The sequence below is a fragment of the Bombus vosnesenskii genome, unplaced genomic scaffold, assembly GCF_011952255.1.
Source record: "Bombus vosnesenskii isolate JDL3184/JDL3185 unplaced genomic scaffold, Bvos_JDL3184-5_v1.1 scf7180000013286, whole genome shotgun sequence".
Taxonomy (NCBI): Eukaryota; Metazoa; Arthropoda; class Insecta; order Hymenoptera; family Apidae; genus Bombus; species Bombus vosnesenskii.
The window spans coordinates 646,065-666,526 of NW_022882939.1; the positions used below are offsets into that span (position 1 = coordinate 646,065).

General features: G+C 28.0%; 6 protein-coding genes across 12 annotated transcripts; 3 read left to right on the forward strand and 3 right to left on the reverse strand.

Annotated features, from left to right (window-relative positions):
* Positions 1-33: 33 nt before the first annotated feature.
* On the reverse strand, positions 34-2,481 carry LOC117232372 (protein NDUFAF4 homolog). Of its 3 annotated transcripts, none has more exons than XM_033491721.1 (5): positions 2,349-2,481; positions 1,376-1,522; positions 929-1,020; positions 637-844; positions 34-526 (listed from the first exon to the last, which is right to left on the reverse strand). In XM_033491721.1, exons 2-5 carry the CDS (start codon positions 1,518-1,520, stop codon positions 444-446), a joined length of 528 nt encoding a protein of 175 aa, XP_033347612.1. In that variant the 5' UTR covers positions 1,521-1,522; positions 2,349-2,481; the 3' UTR covers positions 34-443. The 3 variants fall into 3 exon arrangements, with proteins under 3 accessions (XP_033347612.1, XP_033347611.1, XP_033347610.1); XM_033491720.1 differs by lacking the exon at positions 2,349-2,481 and adding an exon at positions 1,647-2,035; XM_033491719.1 differs by lacking the exon at positions 2,349-2,481 and adding an exon at positions 1,643-2,028 and having other exon boundaries at positions 36-526.
* LOC117232362 (double-strand-break repair protein rad21 homolog) lies at positions 2,209-7,668 on the forward strand. 3 transcript variants are annotated; one of them, XM_033491698.1, is made up of 13 exons: positions 2,209-2,349; positions 2,821-2,988; positions 3,275-3,504; positions 3,608-3,791; positions 3,858-4,017; positions 4,091-4,283; positions 4,373-4,596; positions 4,667-4,887; positions 4,973-5,152; positions 5,247-5,615; positions 5,693-5,824; positions 5,909-6,064; positions 6,152-6,305. In XM_033491698.1, the coding sequence occupies exons 2-13, from the start codon at positions 2,845-2,847 to the stop codon at positions 6,275-6,277; spliced, it is 2,319 nt and encodes a 772-aa protein (XP_033347589.1). In that variant the 5' UTR covers positions 2,209-2,349; positions 2,821-2,844; the 3' UTR covers positions 6,278-6,305. The 3 variants fall into 3 exon arrangements, with proteins under 3 accessions (XP_033347589.1, XP_033347592.1, XP_033347590.1); XM_033491701.1 differs by having other exon boundaries at positions 2,314-2,690; positions 6,152-7,668; XM_033491699.1 differs by lacking the exon at positions 2,209-2,349 and adding an exon at positions 2,491-2,739.
* Positions 7,669-8,135: 467 nt separating this feature from the next.
* Positions 8,136-11,377, reverse strand: LOC117232364 (T-complex protein 1 subunit alpha). Its single transcript, XM_033491706.1, has 10 exons — positions 11,183-11,377; positions 10,813-10,898; positions 10,589-10,717; positions 10,402-10,499; positions 10,188-10,298; positions 9,673-10,078; positions 9,389-9,591; positions 8,844-9,036; positions 8,610-8,773; positions 8,136-8,522 (listed from the first exon to the last, which is right to left on the reverse strand). Exons 1-10 carry the CDS (start codon positions 11,253-11,255, stop codon positions 8,312-8,314), a joined length of 1,674 nt encoding a protein of 557 aa, XP_033347597.1. The 5' UTR covers positions 11,256-11,377; the 3' UTR covers positions 8,136-8,311.
* Positions 11,378-11,753: 376 nt separating this feature from the next.
* LOC117232373 (39S ribosomal protein L27, mitochondrial) lies at positions 11,754-12,806 on the forward strand. Of its 2 annotated transcripts, none has more exons than XM_033491723.1 (4): positions 11,754-11,884; positions 12,097-12,177; positions 12,298-12,461; positions 12,544-12,806. In XM_033491723.1, exons 2-4 carry the CDS (start codon positions 12,099-12,101, stop codon positions 12,745-12,747), a joined length of 447 nt encoding a protein of 148 aa, XP_033347614.1. In that variant the 5' UTR covers positions 11,754-11,884; positions 12,097-12,098; the 3' UTR covers positions 12,748-12,806. The 2 variants fall into 2 exon arrangements, with proteins under 2 accessions (XP_033347614.1, XP_033347613.1); XM_033491722.1 differs by having other exon boundaries at positions 11,785-11,920.
* Positions 12,738-14,615, reverse strand: LOC117232368 (tRNA-splicing endonuclease subunit Sen34). The gene is made up of 5 exons (XM_033491713.1): positions 14,092-14,615; positions 13,716-13,987; positions 13,421-13,631; positions 13,144-13,305; positions 12,738-13,067 (listed from the first exon to the last, which is right to left on the reverse strand). Exons 1-5 carry the CDS (start codon positions 14,141-14,143, stop codon positions 12,865-12,867), a joined length of 900 nt encoding a protein of 299 aa, XP_033347604.1. The 5' UTR covers positions 14,144-14,615; the 3' UTR covers positions 12,738-12,864.
* A 47-nt stretch (positions 14,616-14,662) lies between these two features.
* LOC117232371 (ras-related C3 botulinum toxin substrate 1) lies at positions 14,663-18,285 on the forward strand. Of its 2 annotated transcripts, none has more exons than XM_033491716.1 (4): positions 14,663-14,861; positions 15,794-15,914; positions 16,408-16,744; positions 16,840-18,285. In XM_033491716.1, exons 2-4 carry the CDS (start codon positions 15,799-15,801, stop codon positions 16,972-16,974), a joined length of 588 nt encoding a protein of 195 aa, XP_033347607.1. In that variant the 5' UTR covers positions 14,663-14,861; positions 15,794-15,798; the 3' UTR covers positions 16,975-18,285. The 2 variants fall into 2 exon arrangements, with proteins under 2 accessions (XP_033347607.1, XP_033347609.1); XM_033491718.1 differs by lacking the exon at positions 14,663-14,861 and adding an exon at positions 14,871-15,044.
* The last annotated feature ends 2,177 nt before the right edge of the window (positions 18,286-20,462 follow it).

Consider the following 20,462-nt stretch of genomic DNA (forward strand, 5'->3'; position numbering starts at 1 on the left):
TACTCAGTATTAAAGTAGGATTAAAATAAGATAACTAATATAATTTTTAATAAATTGTTATTTATTTTTATTCTACATGATACTTTAGATTCTTTTAACTTTTGGGTTTGAGCCGCAAGCAATGCGATCGTGCTGTTTAGATTTTGTATCGAAAAATCCCAGTACATTTGAACGCTACAAACGCCTGACGGTATTTTGTATTTCATTGTTATCTTCTCAATAATTTTTATTGAACAAAACTTGAAATATTTATAAACTAATAGTACGCATATATAATAATATAGATGTATTTCATAAAAATAACAAATATGATGAGCACTATTGCGCCGTTTGTTCCTCTTCGTAAACGATTAGGACAAGCGCTATCGCACTGTTAGGGATTTTTCGACCCTGTTTTTTCAAAGACTACTGGGATTCAAACTGTTAATTATAATACAAGAATCTTACTTTTTCTTACCCTCCTCTATCTTCATCTGTTTCACATCTGTCATCACGTGAAAGAGTTTATAACTTGTTAAAATATTTTCTGAAACAGTTATTAATATTATATTTTAAGTATTTAAATAGGATTTAGGGAATACAAATTTACTTTAGTAATACTGTATTATCATTTTCTATCTAAAAACATATTCTTACCTACTATTTGTTTATCTATTTGATACTCTTGGGATATTCTTTCTATAGAGTATTCTACTGCATTTTCTTGATGTTTAGTCAAAAATGTTATTACTTCTTTTATGGTACATTTACCTCTCTGAGGTACAAGCGATTCATAAAATTCATTTAAAGAATATTGACTTCTATCCTGTGGTAATGGCCTAGATGAGACTTGTGTTGGTTCAATCTAGTAATAAAAAAATATCAATTTATTTCATAATAGTTACAAATAAATAAATACATCCACAAAAGATTTCTAAATGAAATATACCTCTGGATCTTTGGACTGAACGAAGACACTCTTTAAACGATCATTTAATTCATGGTCCTTTTTGTACTGAGTGTCTTTCAAATTAGGTTTTACTAAAATAGAAATAACTTTTAAAAATGTAAAAAGCTATTATTACATGATATAGAAAATGACTAATTCTTAAAACTGGTACTCTTGTTTAAAAAAAAACAAAATTTTATAACATACAACTTTATCTCACATTTTGCCATGCAAAAGCTATAATTAAATAATCTATATCACTTAAGTTTAAGCTACGTGTAAAAAAATAAAAATAATTGTTTTATTTCTTTTACTTCTGTAAATTCTATTATTTCTATTCTATCTGTATCTACATCTATTTCCAAAAATTCTTTTATTTTCAATTCTAACAAAAATGTTAATCTAAAAAATATAAAACTTGAAATAGAATTTGAGAAAGAAATTTACATTTATCTACAACTTCTCTTTGTTTCTGTACTGATGGATATTCAGGAGCAGGAATTGGCTTCTCCTTATCAAGAATACGTGCTGTACGATTTTCAATGTTAAATGAACGAATTGGTCGCGTAATATAAGAGTACACCTTTCCCATTTCTATAACAAAAAAAGAATATTTAATATATATCGCTAAAAGTATAACTTAAATTGTATTTTATATACATATATATTTAAAAAAAACGGAACAATTTTAAAGAAGTTATTGTGTTTTCATACCAACTTTTTGGTTAATATTCTTGTTTATACCAGATTCGATACTTTGATTTCTATGCAATAATATTATTTTATTTGATGAAAGTAAATCTAAATATTAAATTACAAAACGAATATTTTTATTTCAAGTTGTAAAGATATTATTAGAAGTTACTATTGCGCTACTCAGAACATTTATTACTTTGTGACCACATGGTTATAGTTAAGACAAAAGTAATTTTTTTGTTACTGACTTTGTTCTATACTGTTCGGACATTATTTGGTAACAAAGTTCCAACACATTTCTCAAATAAATGAAATTATACATTTTGATATTATACATATTTTGCAATAAAAAAATATTTCTACAAAAATGCATAAAACATTGAATACTATTGGTGAAAACTAGAAATCAGAAACGTTGTTGATAGGTTATTAACAATATAATACATATAATTTAATTTTCTATTAAGCCATTCATTACTTAACATTCCATTATTTGAATATTAACTATGAAACAAAAAAGGCAAAAATCAAGTATATAATAAGTTTATAGTCATATAAATGTTTGATATAGATATTTAATTTACGCAGGTTAGAAAAGTTAGGAAAATAAAATTTTATGTGTTTACGAACACACCTATCCGCCATTAACAGGACGAGTTTCGGAACGTTCAGTAAAATTAGTTGCATGCAGGTTCTCGTGAAGACGCGCTGAAAAGAAACATACCGTATGTGTCAACGATTTTCTAATATACCAGTTAAATGTGATAATTTATGTAAAATATAAAATTAATAGTTCAAGATTTATCGATAACGAGTCACCGTAATATGATTTGCACAGAAATAGATTAGAACGTAACTACGTGTTCAACAGCTTACGCGTAACCGCCAAAATTACGGACAGAAACGCCATCTTGTGCAAAGATGTTGACATTTTACTAAATTAAGAAAAATTACATGATCGCTATTTTGTTCGAGTCCTACGACTCGATTTTCAGTATTTAGAAATATAAAAAAATGCTAACTTCATGTATTAATTGACCCATCGACCGGTTTTGTCAATAATAAGGTGATAATGATGTTGCTAGCGGAAAATCGCGTTAAAGAATTAGCCTCTTGTGTATATCTTTGTGTTTACAAACACAGAACAGACAACTCCTTTAGCCGATTTTACTGATATAACACAATTTTGTTTGCAGAAAAGGACATAACACAGGTTAAAAATGTTTTACGCTCATTTCGTGTTGGCCAAAAAAGGGCCGTTAGCACGTATTTGGTTAGCCGCTCACTGGGATAAAAAATTGACGAAAGCCCATGTATTCGAGACGAATATTGAAAAATCTGTAGATGGTATATTACAGCCAAAGGTATTTATAAAATACGCCTTTTTTAATTTTTATGTATATGAACTTATAAATTTCTAATATTCTTGTTATGATTCTAGATTTATGACAATATGAATTTTATGTTTTTTTAGACATTACGTAAGATCTTTTATAGTAGAGTGTTACTTAAATATATATTATCTAAATCTCATAGATTTTTGTTCATTTTATTCTATTTTCTAGAATACAATATTTTTTTATGAAAAGAATTCTTAATATTTCTATAAAATATATGGTTTTTATTTTTTGTGTCACTATTTTATTATAGGTAAAAATGGCTTTAAGAACATCTGGTCATTTATTGTTGGGTGTGGTACGTATATATTCAAGGAAAGCTAAATATCTCTTAGCCGATTGTAACGAGGCCTTTGTCAAAATAAAAATGGCCTTTAGGCCTGGTATGGTAGATTTACCAGAAGAACATAGAGAAGCTGCTGTAACAGCTATAACATTACCTGAAGTGTTTCATGATTTTGATACAGCAATGCCAGAATTAAAGTAAATATATAAGAATTAAATAGAAACTTTAATGAAGATAATTACATAAAAATAAAAGCTTATTTTATAAATATTGTTATTTAATACTAATGCTATATTTCAGAGATGTTGACATTGAAGCACAATTTAGTTTAAACCAGTCACGAGCGGAAGAAATCACTATGAGGGAAGATTATGGCAGTTTAGCTTTAGTTACACATGATCAAGGATTTGGTGACATGAGTTTTGATGCTGAACCTCCAGAATTGTTAAGACATGCTGGTGCTGTAGAACCATCATTAGATCAGGTATGTTTTGTCACTTTAACATGTTGACATTTTATATGAAGAATAAAATCTATATTCATTTTTCAGACTCATATGTTGTTCACTGATGGACCAGGGATCGAAGCAACTTTAGAGCAAAAGGAAAAAGAACCAGTACCAGGTCCATCGGTAACAGCGCAAGCTATGGATATAGATATGCCAATTAGAGATGATGGTTTTGGTGGTCATCTTGGTCAAGATATTATATGTAAGCAACTTACATTAATATATGCAATTGAAATGATAATTATATTCATAACAAGCTTTATTTCTTTATTTAGCTGGTGGGTTGTTTGAGGGTGGTTTATTTGATGAAGCACCAATGGGTGAAGTACCTGTACCTGAGGTGAGTGCAGTAGCAGAAACACAAGAACCTGGTGTAGTTTCTGGAGGTCCACCTTCTGTGCATGATGAATCAGAAGAAGAAATGGGAGATCGTTTTGGAGGTCCACCATCTCCCATGGATGGAATGAGGTAATTAATAAATTGTATTTTACACATTCAAAATTTATATTAAATAAATGCATGTATATATCATATTAAATTTAACATTTTCTGTATAGTACTGACGAATCCAGACCCGTTTCTCCAGCTGCACCTGGTGAAGAAATTGAAGGAAGAATAAGTGTTGCCAGTCGCCGTTTCACTCCTGCTCCACCCAATGTCCCTGAAGAACGTCCAATGGAACCTATGGAAGAAGCTCCACCTCTACAGGATCAAACTACGTTATTACATGATGAAGAAGAGAGTTTCGCTCTCGCACCTGTTGATACATCTGCCTTAAAAGGTTTGTGATATTATATTTTATTTCAGTTGTGATATTAATTGTTATAATCTAATTTTAATAAAATTAATAGGATTTACAAAAGCAAAACGCAAGCGTAAACTCATTGTGGATGAGGTAAAAAATATCTCTGGTGAAGAAATGAAAGCACAATTATCAGATATTAGTGACATTATTACTACATTAGATTTGGCACCACCTACGAAAAGATTAATGCATTGGAAAGAAACTGGTGGAGTCGAAAAATTGTTTGCTTTACCAGGAAGACCAATACCAGCACGTGTATTATTTAAGGTAATGTATTTCATATTTAATAATCATCAAGTATGTATGTATCTGCCATTTAAAAAAAATATAATTTTATTTTCTAACAATATAGAATTATCAACGACATTTAACTAGCAAGTCTTACGATCATGAGGACTTTGGACGTTTAGTAGGTGAAGAAGAAGGCATGCCTTTAGAACAAATGAGAGAACCTGCAGAACCTGATTCGTATGAACAAACTATTCTCAGTAAACGCATGGCTCGCAAACGAAAAGCACCAGCGGATGAAGAGGTACATCATATTGTTTATTTTTAAATCTTTCTTCTATTATAAAACCTCTTTTTTAAAACTGTATGAGTTTATTAATGTATTTTATTATTTTTAGATAAGGCCACCACCTCCAGCGCCAGCACCTCCTCCAATAGATGTTGCCCCTGAAGCAATGGATGTTCCTAGTATAGTCCCCCAACCAAGTCTTCCCTCTGCAGAATCACCAGTACCTCAACCTGAGATGTCTTTACCAACTGAATCATCAGTATCTGAAATTAGTGGTATTGTGCCTCCTATTGAAGAAGCGGATATGGTTCCTGTAGTTCCCGAAACATCTTTAATTCCTTCAGAAATTCCTGAAATTCCTCCTAATGAAGCTATTACTGCATCTGAAGAACCAGTTGTTCCACCTACACTAATAGAACCAGAAGTCGTTCCTACACCTGTTGAAATGCCACAAATGGAAAATATGGGCTATGATCAGGTTAATTTTATTCCTTAGATATATATAAATATATGATATTATATTACGTAGATATTAACGAATTTGAATATACATAGGCGCAATCTCAAGTACCCTATATGGGATATGATGAACATCATCAACCACCCCACACACCAGCTGTATCAGAAAGAGGACCAGCAACGCCATGGAATCATGAAGATTATGAATTTCCACCATCTGTAGGTCCTGTACGTATAATGTTTATTTACTTATATTAAATTATAATACATTCGAAGCAACTAAATGTATAATATAATCTTTTACTTTTCTAGCAAGAAGAACAACAAATAGATGAAACTTATGAACAGTTTGAAGAACGAGTTCTTAATAAGAGAGCATCACACATGTATCATGTTATTAAAAGTAAACTAGACACCAAAGATAGATTGACACTATCAGAAATGGCATATAAAAACAATCGCAAGCAGGTTTGTATTCTAGCAGAACTTATAATTGTATAATTGTAATATAATTGTAGAAATTTAATTCATGTTATTATTGATTCATTCTTTTAGGTTGCGCAAAAATTCTACACATTATTAGTTCTAAAAAAATTCCAAGTATTAGAGCTCAATCAAGACCATCCATATACTGAGATTGTAGTCAGTAAAGGACCAAAATTTGAGAATCCTGCATTATAAAATTGCTATAGGTATTTCTTACCATACATTTATTGTTAAAAAATGATGGAGACAGAGAGGATTGTAGCTATTTTTAATCATACATAAAATAAGCGATTTATCTAAATTCTTTTGAAAGATAAATTGTAAAATAATATATAAAGCTATTATAACTCTTTGGGAATATCTGCATAAGACAAAAGAATTTTATAAATCATGTTTTAAAGTCCTGATTCAGGAATGTATACGTTTTGTATAAATCAAAGTAGAATTATTTTGGACCTTCTGTATCTTTATTGTGATAAAAAAATTCAATCAAAGATACGCAAATATATTACCATTGATAAATGTTTTACATTGGCAAAAAATCAATTGTCTTCATTAAATTTATTATCAATCCGAACAGGGTTTGTATATAATATTAATATGTAGTAAAAATATATTTTATATCTTAATATTTACAAACAACTTTGAGTCTATACTGCAGGATGGTCCAAAATTACTAATAATTGTGTAAGATAATTTATGAAATTATGATAAAAAGCATTTTGTTAAAAATTTCATAAAATGAAATTATTTGTGATTTAAATCGATGTATTATTTTCAAATTTCTCAAACTTAAAAATATCAGATGCTTCAATAATTTTTTTTTATTAGCATACTTACACATTAATGCTATTATAAACAATCATTAATGGAAGAATCAAGGGAATGTTTTACGGATAATGCTTTTATGTATTGCAGTCATACTTTAGAATCAATAGTGTGATTAAGTTATTTTTCAGAGATCTATATAAATATTATTTACTATTATATTTTGTTTAAACTCGATATAATCTGTATAGTTACTTTTCCGTATAAATTACTGCAAATTTATGATCTTCTATAGTTTATATTTACACTGTGAACGACATTCCAAAGAGCATTGATTTAATAGTCTCGCTTTTTTGTGTGTTTCAATCTTTTTATTGTACAATTTTTTCATTATATTTTGAAGAAAACGTATTAATTATATAAAAAAGAAATAAAAATTGTTTGACCCTACTATTTTTTCAAAGAAAATAGCGTTATGGTTAGTGCTTTACTCCGACCATAAAAAAATGTTCAATAATTTATTGTTATATATGTATACCAGTTCCATGGAATACATGTGTTAAATCATATTTAAAAAAAGTACTATATTTTATCAAATTAACATGTCTGAAATTTCTCGAAAACGATCATATAACATTGTAAATATACATGCACAGCAAATAACATAACTATCATTACGCACGTAATGGCGTTTAAGGCGTATCATGAAAAAAATCGACTGCTATACCATATACTTAAAATGCCTGATTGTAAATAGTCTCATGATTCACTAATTAATATACATCTGTTTATAAAATAAAAAAAAGATTTCTGAAATATTTTCTTTAAAATTTGAACCCTAAAGTACATATCATATAATACTTAAAAATATTAATTATTTTCCGTTAATAAACTGTTACATGTGTAAAAATTTATTAAATTTGAAGATTAAAATTAATTTTAAGATCTTTTTGTTTTAATACACGCCGTGTACGATATACACATGACGTGTTTATGCATTAAATGCTTTTTTATAACAGGTGTATTCATTGTATTGAATATATCTAAAATTGTTATTTTAAGTTAACAAATTCCCTTTCCGATATGACTATACTTAGTTTTCGAAAATTGCACTTTGAATGATGAACAGCATATTATATATACCTTCAAAATCCCGCCATTTTTTAAATATTAAACATATTTCACACTGATATGATAAATTTTACATGAACTATAAAATTTGTTATGTTTCCAATACTTTAGTATGTTCCCCTATTATTATTTAAAGCGTGAAATATATACACAATATTTTTATATGTGAAAGCTTTATTTTATTTATTACCAGCAAATTCATTCATGAGCGTTAATATTAAATTGTAATCCTTATTACTTAAATTATGAAATAGTATTTGAAGTGAAGAATAATTTAATCTTTCTGGTATAACAAATCATGGGAAAAAGATGTGTAAACCCATTTTAATTCTACTCTTCCAATTCACCAGATTCCATTGCTTCGCGGTATGATTTATCCTTCGTACGTTCTGGATCTAGTTTAATCATATCATCGATTCTAAGGATAGTTATCGCTGCTTCCGTGGCAAATTTCAAAGATTTTATTTTCGAAATTGCTGGTTCTAATACCCCAGCTTTTTTGTTATCTTTAATGGTACCTTCAAGCAAATCTAGACCAACCCTATAAAAGAAAATTAATATTGCTTTACATTATCATTAAAGTATGTAAAATAAATGTTATCATGTAATATTTATTTTAAAATATTACCACTTTAGATCAGCAAGATCTGCTTTTGTTTGACTGGAATTGTGATAAGCACGTAATTTTGCAACAAGATCTGTAGCATCCTGTGCCGCATTAACTGCTAATGTTTTCGGTATAATCAACAATGATCTTGCGAATTCAGCAATAGCTAATTGTTCTCGAGAACTCTATAAAATATAAATGTTCCAGCCCAAGAATGATTTAATAATCCGTAATATTACAAGAAACTAAACTTACGAGTGATGTAGCAAAATTTTCCAAATAAATTGAAAGTGCTGCTTCAACACAGCCTCCTCCCGCAACCACACTTTTACTTTCTAAAACTCGTTTTACTGCGCATAATGCATCATGCACAGATCGTTCCATTTCATCACAGTAGTAATCATTTGGTCCTCGTAATATCAAAGAACTTGCTGTTCTTGCTTTTGGCCTATTATAAATAATATAAAAATAATTTAGCTTTAAAGTCATTCTTTTTTTTAATCCCCTGCCATACTTTTATGAATATGAGTCATGATGAGAATTTTGAGCCAAACCTAAATATCACGAGTCAGGCTTGTGGTCTTAATCTCGAGCCAAGTATGAATGTCTCGAATGATGTCTTTTTTCTAAACACCGGGGCGGCTATGTCGCACTCAGTCGCACGATATCATGTTTCAAGTTCCGACACTGTCTCCGCCGCTTCGACTCCTTTCCCGACCATTCGGGCACAACATTCGAGCCCGGATTTTTCCAAGTTAAATGGTATGGCAAGGGGTTAAATAACGAACTTAAAAACAAACCCTTTAATAAGAATAAGCTCATCGTCGCAAACCATTTCTTGTACTACTTCAGCAGCTTCTCCAAGGAAATTAGAGTCAAAACTTTCTTCTCCTTCCATATTAGTTAAAGAAGTAAGAAACTGAGCGCCTGTAGCTTTTGCAATCCTTTTCAAATCTGCTTTTTTGCATCTACGAACTGCCATTGCTTTAGCTTCTATAAAATACTAAACAAATACAAAAAATTATATGAATTGGCCATCTTTCAAATAAAAACATACGATAATCTGTATATAATTTAAATATACTTTTAAACAAAGGTCATCAATTCCTCCAGATACAAGAATGACATTTGTACCCGCTGCAAGAATCTTTTGAATACGCTCTTTTGTAATATCTGCTTCACGTTGCCGCACTGCTTCTAACTTTTCAGGATCTGTGATCAGTACCTCAACTCCTAATTTCATTTTCGTCTTTTGCAAAGAGAAATCTAAACATGCAATTTTTGCATTAACTATTCTTTTAGTCATTGCTTGAGAAGCTACAGTGCAATTCAGTGCATAACCCTGCACTATTACAGACTCTCTAACACTTTTCCCATGAGCCTTTAAAACATTAACTGCTTTCACAGGGTATATAAATCCTCCTTTTCCATCACTAACTTTTACTGCATTTGAAGCATCAACAACCATGTTTCCAAAGAAATCAGCATCACTATTAATTTATTAAGGAAATAATCATGGTATTACAACATTCAGTTGCTATAAATATAATAATATGATAATTATGAAATTTAATTTATATAATGAAATAAAAAGGATACGCTCCAATGATTTTACTGGACATAGAAGTTTTTGCTACATTAACTAAACAATCTCTTCCAAGCTCATCTACACTAACAGTTAAATGTTCTTGAATATATTTACAGGCTTCCCTAAAATATAAATGATTGGAACACACATATAAATTATCTTTACTGTCTTAATTAATAAGTTAATAATAATTGTATAAATCTTTTTCAATAATGTGAGACTTACTTGCAAGCAAGCCTATAGCCACTAATTACAGATGTTGGATGAATCTTTTGTTTTACAAGCTCATCAGCATTTTTTAATAGTTCAGCTGCAACTATTACCTGTTTAAATAGAAAGATAAATTATTTCTTATGTGAAAATAATTTATTTACATTATTTTAAAAACAAAAAGTTAAATAAATAAGCTTACTACTGATGTGGTTCCATCGCCAACTTCTTCATCTTGTAGTTGAGCTAATTCTACCAAAACTCTTGCAGCTGGGTGTTCAACTTCTAACAAACGTAAAATAGTTGCTCCGTCATTAGTAACTGTAACATCCTATAATAATTCAAGTATGTAAAGTACAAATTCAAAAAATAATATAATCTTTATATAAGCATACAAGAATGTATTTTGTAAAAACATTTACATACTCCAATGTCATCTACAAGCATTTTATCCAAGCCAACAGGACCCAAAGAACTCTTCACTATATTAGCGATTGCACATGCTGCCATGACTATAAAATAAAAAACAAAAAGGAATAAAATAATTATACTTAATATACCAATTTTATGTATATTCAACAAAATGTACACCTTTTATTTTTGAAATTTTTTATTTAAAACACTATTTTATCATTACATACACATATAACATATATATAATATAATATATATTATTCTATTTATTAATATATAAAAATCTTTCTAAGAATAATTGACAGAAATATCCACATTTGAACAAATATCGAATAAATTGAAGTATAACCAAATTCTGAAATAAAATGCGTTAGCGACATACCATTTTGAGTTCTTACAGGAGCCCCAGACTGTCGAATACCGCCAACAACTAGAGGACTGGCTACTGTCGACATTTTATAATATTTTTATCACTTTTCTTTGATATTATAGGTAAACGATAATCTCGAAATTTCAATTGCCGACTAAACTATTACCACAATGCGATCCGCGTGTGCCGTTGCTGATGATTGATGATGATGATCAGCGACGCCTATCCCAGTTACTTCCTTTTACGGACAAACTTAACGTTATATTCTATTGGTTAAATTCCCCTAAAACAATATTTCATTGGTTCAAATTGGACAAAACATGTCTTCTATTGTTTTCCAGAAGCACTTACCAACATATTCTTAATATACATATGTATGTTATAATTATATAGTTATATATTTACTTGATATAGTTTGTAAATACTTGCAAAGTAAGTATTTACTTATCTTACACTTAATTAATATGGAATCTTTCATCAAATATTGAAATTATAAATTGAAATGTATATGTGTATTTAAGCTATTAGATATTAATTATAAGTTACAATTTATAATTAATGATAAGAGATACATATATAATAAAAATGTCATTGTTAAACATTGTTTTCATTGATCGTGTTGCGAAATTTTGAATTTTGTTTCTACAGGAATAACTTGCAAAAGTTGGTAATAATTTTCAATTAATACAAGTTAGTGAAGTCAGAGGAAATAAAGTTTAGTATACATAAAAGATTTGTGAAATATTTAAAGTAAAAATAATTTATCTTTTATTTTGAGTAATATTTATATATTTCATTTTAAATGTTAACAATATTATGTAATACTCATTGACAATCTCGTTAAAGCCGAAAAGTTTATACTTAAATAACCTATTTAAATAAAGGAGCTACTAGTGTGTTATTTAATGTTAAATAATTACTTTCAGGTATGACACTCTTAACACAATTGTATGCTTACACTTTAAAAAACTCCAAATCTCTCATAAATGCTGCTTCTACCAATATAGGTTTGTAGAAAATAAACATATTATATTTTCAATCTTTAATATTATATTTCTTCATAAATTTATTTATATAAAATGGGTGCTATTTCTATGTGGTACTGTTTTTAATTTTTATATTAATAGTATGTGTAAGGCATGCATCAAAAAAATTTAGTGGTAGTACACGTATCAGTCCTGGTCATCCAAGGCCTAAACATAGAGGATGGCGAGTACAAGATGGACATTATGTAGAAAAATCTACAATATTAGCTACACAACGTAAACCTCGATTTCATCCAGGACTATATGTAAATATAAAAAAGAATTGTACTCATATGCCAAATATATGTTATTTGCTAAATAAAGATGTATTAATTATTTGTTTTACAGGTTGGTTTTGGTAGAGATGGTACATTATATGCTTTAGAAAAGGGAAAAGTATTTGTCACCTGTGAGAAGATTAATCCAAATCTGGACCGTGCTTGGGCTAGAGCACACTATGCTAACAGAGAAAACACTGTGATATATAAAAAACATTTTAATGTTATTCCTGATCCACAAGATAATAGATTTGTATTAATTGATGCTCTTTAAATACAATTGTTTTATTGTACTTATATTCTGATTATAAATCAAAAATATAAATGAAAAAAGCCAAGATTGTTTTTTAATGTTTCATAAGTTTAATCATATAATATTATTCAAGTATTGTTAAACATTTTCAAATGTAGCACTTTCTGCCCATTGGAATGATTGATATTTTATGATTTGGTTTTCAGAAAAGAAAGCATATACTTGTGTTTTTCGAACATGGCAAGCAATCCGGCACTGCGCTGAAAGTTCAGTTATTGGAATTTCCTCTTTTCTATCTTTACATAAAATTATGAATTGGGAGTGAAACATAATGGGATCTCCTATAACAAAAATATAAATAATTTAAATATTTGTCTATCTCTATTAACAACATATAAACAATATATCTTAGATTACCAGGATAAACCAAAAAATCTCCTCCAAATTTTTCTCCATTTGTTACATAATATCCTCTTTCCCATAAATCTTTATATGTCTTATATCGAAGTTGTTGTTTCTCATTTGAAGGATACTTCCATTCTATTACTTCTATATCATTTTCATCTGTCCATGGGTATGCTGAAAACATATTTCCATAAAATACCTAAGAAATAGAAATAAATATTTTAGATATAAGTGTAGTATCGTTTAATTTCATGCTTTTTCTTCTGGTCAATATCATTTTTCTCCTTACCTGTATGGGTTTGAATCAAAGCTTCAGTTTTGTCTAATTTGGGTAATTTTGCCATTTCTTCCTTTAACAAATCTTGTCTATTTATTTCAATATTATTAAATGCTGCTTGTACTTTTGGATCTAATGATTTCATTACTTTTTTCTTCCTTGTATCTATCCCAAGCATTTTTCGCTTTTTCCCTTCTATAATTTTGTCCATCATATCAATTATCTATAAGAATATATATTATTTCTACCAAATTATAACTTTTTAGTAGGATATCAACATATTTGTAAAAAGTATTCCCTTAGTAACCTGTTTTTGTCTTTCTTTCTTTAAACATTTTTCTTGTTCTACATATAATGTATTTCTATATTCTTCAAAAGCTTGTTTTAGAGAATTGGACGGTGGTTTTTGAAGACATGAATATCGTACCAGACGTGCAATATTCTTTTCAAGCAAAAGAGATACTTCTTCTGGTTGTAAGAGTAATGGAAGACCCAAAAATATATCTTGCCTAGGTTTCTTTGGAAGACAACCTATAAGTTCTCCAATTATTCGATAGTCCTTTCTAAGCTTCAACCAGTCTAGAAACCAGATAAAAGTTAAAATTGATATATTGTACTAAAAAATAAAATTATCATTTATATTTACATCTTTAATTTTAAAAGTAATAGCAGGATTGTATTACCTTCTGCACTCCATATAAAGACATTGTTTCTTGATAATATTAAGTCTATCATTTTTCTAAGATAATCAACTTTTCAAATCTTTACAATTGTATTAAATATATTTATTTTATATGTAATGTTAAACATTACAATTTATTACATGTTTTTTCATGCTGTTTTCAGTAACCAATCAAATTAGATGTTAAATGCTGATCCACATATGACAATTTTTTAGTAACTTTCCTGATCAATAAACACAAAAATTTCGTTTAATTGCCTCACAATCTTGTAAAGTATTATACAACATTTATAAAAAGGATTGTACATTATATCTAAATACGATATTTATCACGATATTATTTTCAAAATTCAAATCTAAATTATTGTAATTCTTTCTGTGACTTGTTCGACAATAATAACGTTTATGTGTCCATTACTTTCTTTGCAATTGCTAAATTTCATCGCTTACTTCGTTAATACCGAAAATATTACTGTACTATGCATCGATTCTATCACATCATATTACAATGTTAAAACATGGCAAAAATATTTGAATTCAACAGATGTCGCTATTCATCATTTCTGAATAATTATTTTGGGTAGAAGGGGAAGGAAGAGGATTGTCGAACATCTGTCACCAAGCGAAGGCTACGTCCGTTTTAGTCCCAAAAACCGCAATACCGTCATGGTACCCGGTTTTATAATTTTTTGAAGAACATCCAATATATTTGTAATCGGAACCGCGTTAATACAGTGGTTTTATTTCTATTCTAACGTTTGTTCATATTTGGTGAGTGATTAAACGATATACCGATTATTCTTGTTTACCAATTGCGTAATGAACAAATAAACCGAAATTGAAGGGCAAGCCCTTCAATTGAAGAGCTGCTTACCTTTGTGACTAACCTTCAAGTTCGAAACGTGCATACATACTTCTTATTTCTCTGAATTAGACTTACAGTGATTATAAAAAGTATTTGTATATATCCTTATTTTCCAATGATACATTTATTTATCAGGTTCTACGTTTCATCTTCATAGTATTAAATTAAATATTATTAAATTTTTACAGTTATATGAAAGTACTATTAAATGATAAGAAGTTTAACACGTTGACTGTCACGCGCATTTTACACATTTTGTCTTGTATGTCGCGTAAATTGGAATATGGTTCTATACCATAACATTGAATTTTTGCAAAATATGATCCAAATTGTTTACAGTGTTGACAATTTTTGTAAGAATCTAAAAAAGTTCTAAAAAATTCTAAAAAATTTAGTAAAACGTGAGTCACTAATGACCACTGTGGCAATCAACATGTTAATATACTTAGACCTAATTGATTAGTAAATGCTATAAGAAAAAGAATAATGTGCAGATACGTTTTGTAGCCACTGAACGTGTTTTAATAATACTAATTTGTTATAATATTTCTTTTTGTTTCAATATGTTTTATAAATTTTTACCAATTATAAGGACATAATGAATATAGTGTTAAGTAAAGATAATTACTTTTCCCATGCAATGGTCTATTTGAATAGTTTAATATACTGCTGTTAAATAAAACATTTAAAGTTATTTCCGTTATTAATTTTTATTATTAAAAACAATTTTTATATATGCTTTCTATTGTAAAATATATAAATATAGAAGTATAATAATTTATATAGTTTCTAACTTAAAGTATGAAAATAATAATATTTATTTATTACTACAATACAGGAAAGATGAGTTCAGGCAGACCAATCAAATGTGTGGTAGTAGGGGATGGAACAGTAGGAAAAACATGTATGTTAATATCATATACAACTGATAGTTTTCCAGGAGAATATGTTCCTACAGTGTAAGTATAATCTTTGTACATACTAAAACATTTTTTGATTATAATATAATATGAGTAACATATATAAACTGTGTGTGATTAATACTTTGATGACCACGTTGGTCATATATGACCAGACCATGGTCTCCTGTGACACCATGGTGGTCATTAGTACATCTAACGGTGCACTGTGTTAAAACAATGTGGCATTCCTGAGCCAAACATATGATTCTGGTATGGCCATCAAAGTGTTAAAAGATATTTAGAAAATATATTTGTGCTTTTAAATTTAATATTCATATGAATTTTTGTCATCCACTTTTTTCATGAAGCTGTGAAATGAGATAGTTAATATTGATAACTTGGATTATTATTATTATTTGGATTATTATTTGGACAAATTTGAATTGCATTATAATTTTTTAAATTCTAAAATCTTTTCAGAACTAGTAAAATATTTCATTTAATATTTAATTTAAAATTTTTTAAACATAATTTTTATCATTTTTTATAGGTTTGACAATTATTCAGCACCTATGGTTGTGGATGGAATACCTGTTAGTCTAGGGCTTTGGGATACAGCAGGTCAAGAAGATTATGACAGGCTCCGTCCACTTTCATATCCACAGACTGATGTTTTTCTAATTTGTTTCTCAGTAACAAGCCCTTCATCTTTTGAAAATGTTACCAGCAAATGGTATCCAGAGATAAAACATCACTGCCCAGATGCCCCAATGATACTTGTTGGAACTAAAATAGATTTACGAGATGATCGTGAGACACTTACTGCCTTAGCTGAACAAGGTCTTAGCGCTATAAAACGTGAACAAGGACAAAAATTGGCAAATAAGGTATAAACATTTATAACTGTATAACAAAGTCAGATACAAGAAAATAAATTACAATAATTTCCTAACTGGTAAATAATTTCGAACATAATCTATAGATTCGTGCAGTGAAATATATGGAATGTTCTGCACTCACACAACGTGGTCTAAAACAAGTGTTTGATGAAGCAGTACGTGCTGTTTTAAGACCTGAACCCCAAAAACGCAGACAGAGAAGATGCATTATGCTATAAACAATAAATAATCAAGATTCAATATAGGTAAAATCACGTATAAACTGACAGACTGAAATTAATTTTCTCAGAAAAAAACGGACAAAATATGAATGTTTTGAAAAAAGGAAGGTAGCAAACCATGCATTTTAATAAATTCCTCTGGCAGCTATAGTTTAATGCATCATAAATTGAGTACAATTTGCAGCTTGCGTTTTTTAAAAACAAGCTGTAAAACTAACATAAGACTAGAAACTAAAAAAAAAAGTATGACATTACTATAATTTTTAACCAGTACTTAATGTTTAAATACATAAAAATAATTCCAAATTTGCATGTATCCCAGGTAGTGGTTTCAGACATTAATAATTTCATACATCAATGCACTAGTCATGTACTAACGTACTATATCTTATTGTTTGCCATTATTTTTTTCATAAAACAACAATTTTCTATTTTATAACATAATGATTTAATTCACGTTGAAACGAGACTAATATGTATTGCAATAACAATTTAGAATGTTGGATCTTAAAATTTTGGTCATAAAGCTGCCAGATTTCTAAATTTTTATACCTATGATAGTAAAAACATTCATTTAGTATACACATATGATAGATATAACAATCAATATACTAACAATTTTTATAAAATGTAAAATAGCATTATAGAATTATTTAAACAGACAGTGCCATAGCAACGAAGAAAAAATCAAATCAATGACACAAACATTTTTCATGTCAGTTCTAGACAATATATGTATGTATTTTTTAAATCTCATATTAGAAAACATTAAAAAAGGTGTAAAGGAATTGAAGAATCTCATAATAAGAAATATTTTGTATTTATCTTAAAATTTTTGATAAATATTATGGTTGTAATATTTCTTTGTACTCTAACAGAAAAATAACACATTATGCATAAAATACTGCCAACAAATATTCATGTATGTCTTTTTGCAAATCTGATAGCTTTATATGGCACACTTTATTGTCTAGAATTTGAACATTCTTCTCGTAACTACATAATACAAAACACGTCGTAATGTATTATGTGCATATTGATATTTATTTTATTTTGACTATATACTGAGTAATCATAGTCTAAAGAGAATTTATTACAAAAACACTTTAAAAACTTTTACGTCTGAAATTGTATTTCTGTTGTTGCATGTGGCAGATACAATTTTACAGATTGTTGCAGTGGTGCAATCTGATTAATGAAAGGCTCTAAATTATTTTTCATAAAAACTGCGGAGTGTATTGTGAAAAGAATAATCAAAATATATATTGAATTACATAAGAAAATGTAATACCAGTAACAAACATATGGTGCAAAGTATGCCTATAATACAGAGAACATAGCACAATTTATTTTAAACAGTAACCATGACATTTTTAACCTTCCATTATTATTTTTATAAAATTCATTTAGATCAATCTTTGCATTTAAAAGGTTAGTAACAGATTTTACAATAATGAATACATCATAGAACAACTATTGTTTTTCTGCTTTTATGTATAAAATTAAAACACATCCATACTTATATTTAATTTATTATTGTGGACTTTTTTCTGTATTGTAACATAGTTCATTTATACTTTATAATAGTAAAACATATTTTGATAATATTACATGCTCTCTATAAAAGGACTCAATAAAAAAATAGTGTGATGATAATTAACAAATATTCCATCACTTATGAACTTGCTATTTTTTTATATTTGGAAGAAAGCTTAGGATATAGAAAGATAGGACATGCGTGCCATATGCTTTCAAATTTATAAAAGAAATATTGAATATCATACTTAGTTGTACTTTTATTCAATGTGCATTTCGAATGAATTAAAAATATGTCAACATATTTAAAAAGAAAAATATTCCTAGTGTAAGTGGGGGTGAATTAAGAATGAGGCATATTAATGCTTGCTAAGTGTACATACTGTAGCATAGTGGTAACATGCTCTAAATTTCAATCAAATTTTAAAAATACTATAGCTATGTTTGTTTTTTCTGACACATTTCAGTATGTACACAATCTATTATCAAATAAATTAATCATGTGATTGAAGTATAGAGTGTGTCGTAAAATGTTTGCAGTAAGCTTTTTATACTTTGTTATATGTGCTATGATCTTGAATAACACAGTTATTTTTGGTATCTTTTGCTGCAATATTTTATAAATTTATGTTTTAGTTAAGAACATACAACATATTTGTAGTTCCTGTGTAAAACGATTGTTTTTTGAATGTTTGAAAAAGCACAATTGAAGATGACATTATTATTATTACTGTTCTACAACAGATTTAAGCCATTTATTATACGAAGTAATCAGATATCAGCAGCGTGTTATATAATAATTGTATGTAAAGTTTGCATTTATTGTAAGTAGTGCATTTATTTTACAGTTATTATTGAAGATAAAGTTTATTACACAAAAATTAATTGAAAATAAGGATAAAACAAAGCACAATTTTTTAAATAGTATTTAAATAATATTTAATTTTTAAGATTAATATGAGGAACTATTTGCAGTATTACAATGTAAATAAAAATTTTAATCTTTACTCCAAAATTTACTACTTACACCTGAAATTTTTCTTATTTACTACGTTTAAATTAATATATATTTGCAATTTACTATAATAAGAATAATTAATCATAGCTTTATCTTAAGTGAAAAAAAAATTAAATTCAGGCAGCTAATATAAAATGTGCAAGTAAAATGTTTTTTAATATGTATATATGATATTTTTTTTTAGCAAATAGGATCAAAGTTGATAAATATTTGTGTTAATAGCATAACTATGAATCTATACAGGTTGGTAAGATGAATTACACTACTTACAACTTGTGCATTTAATAAAACGTCGATATTGATTTCTCCCTTTTTTAAAAACAAGAAAGTAACAGTAATGGATGCTACAAACCAAAGTTGAATGTTACTTCTAATGTAACACTTATAATCTTTATTACGTATTATTGCATATAAGTATAGAAAAAAATGAATGTATGAACTGTAAAAATATTCTAGTCACCATGAATTTGATTTTATTTATAAATGAGAAGTGTTTTATTAAAATTTGTATTCAATTTATATCTAATTAATAAACATTTTTTATTGAAAAAAGGAAACAATCAAACTGAAATGATAAAGCGGAGGACATGAAAGTATTGATCTAATTTAAGATATTGTCAATTTAAGTAAAGCAGAATAAACCAAACAAGGAGGATAAGAAATCATTAGAATACAAATGTATGTACATGTATTAAGTAAATTTAATCGTCAGTAACTTAGAAACAACATTTATCTATTTTCTTAAAATTTCTGTAAAATTGCTAATTTCTGTACTAATAAAACAGCACAAGAGAACATTATATGAATACAAATAATATTTTATTTATATTCCACTCATAATTAATAATACTAAAAAATTTTTACATAAGTTATGTTATTATATTACATAACAGTTAAATTTTTATTAATAAAATAGTGATAGTCATTGTAT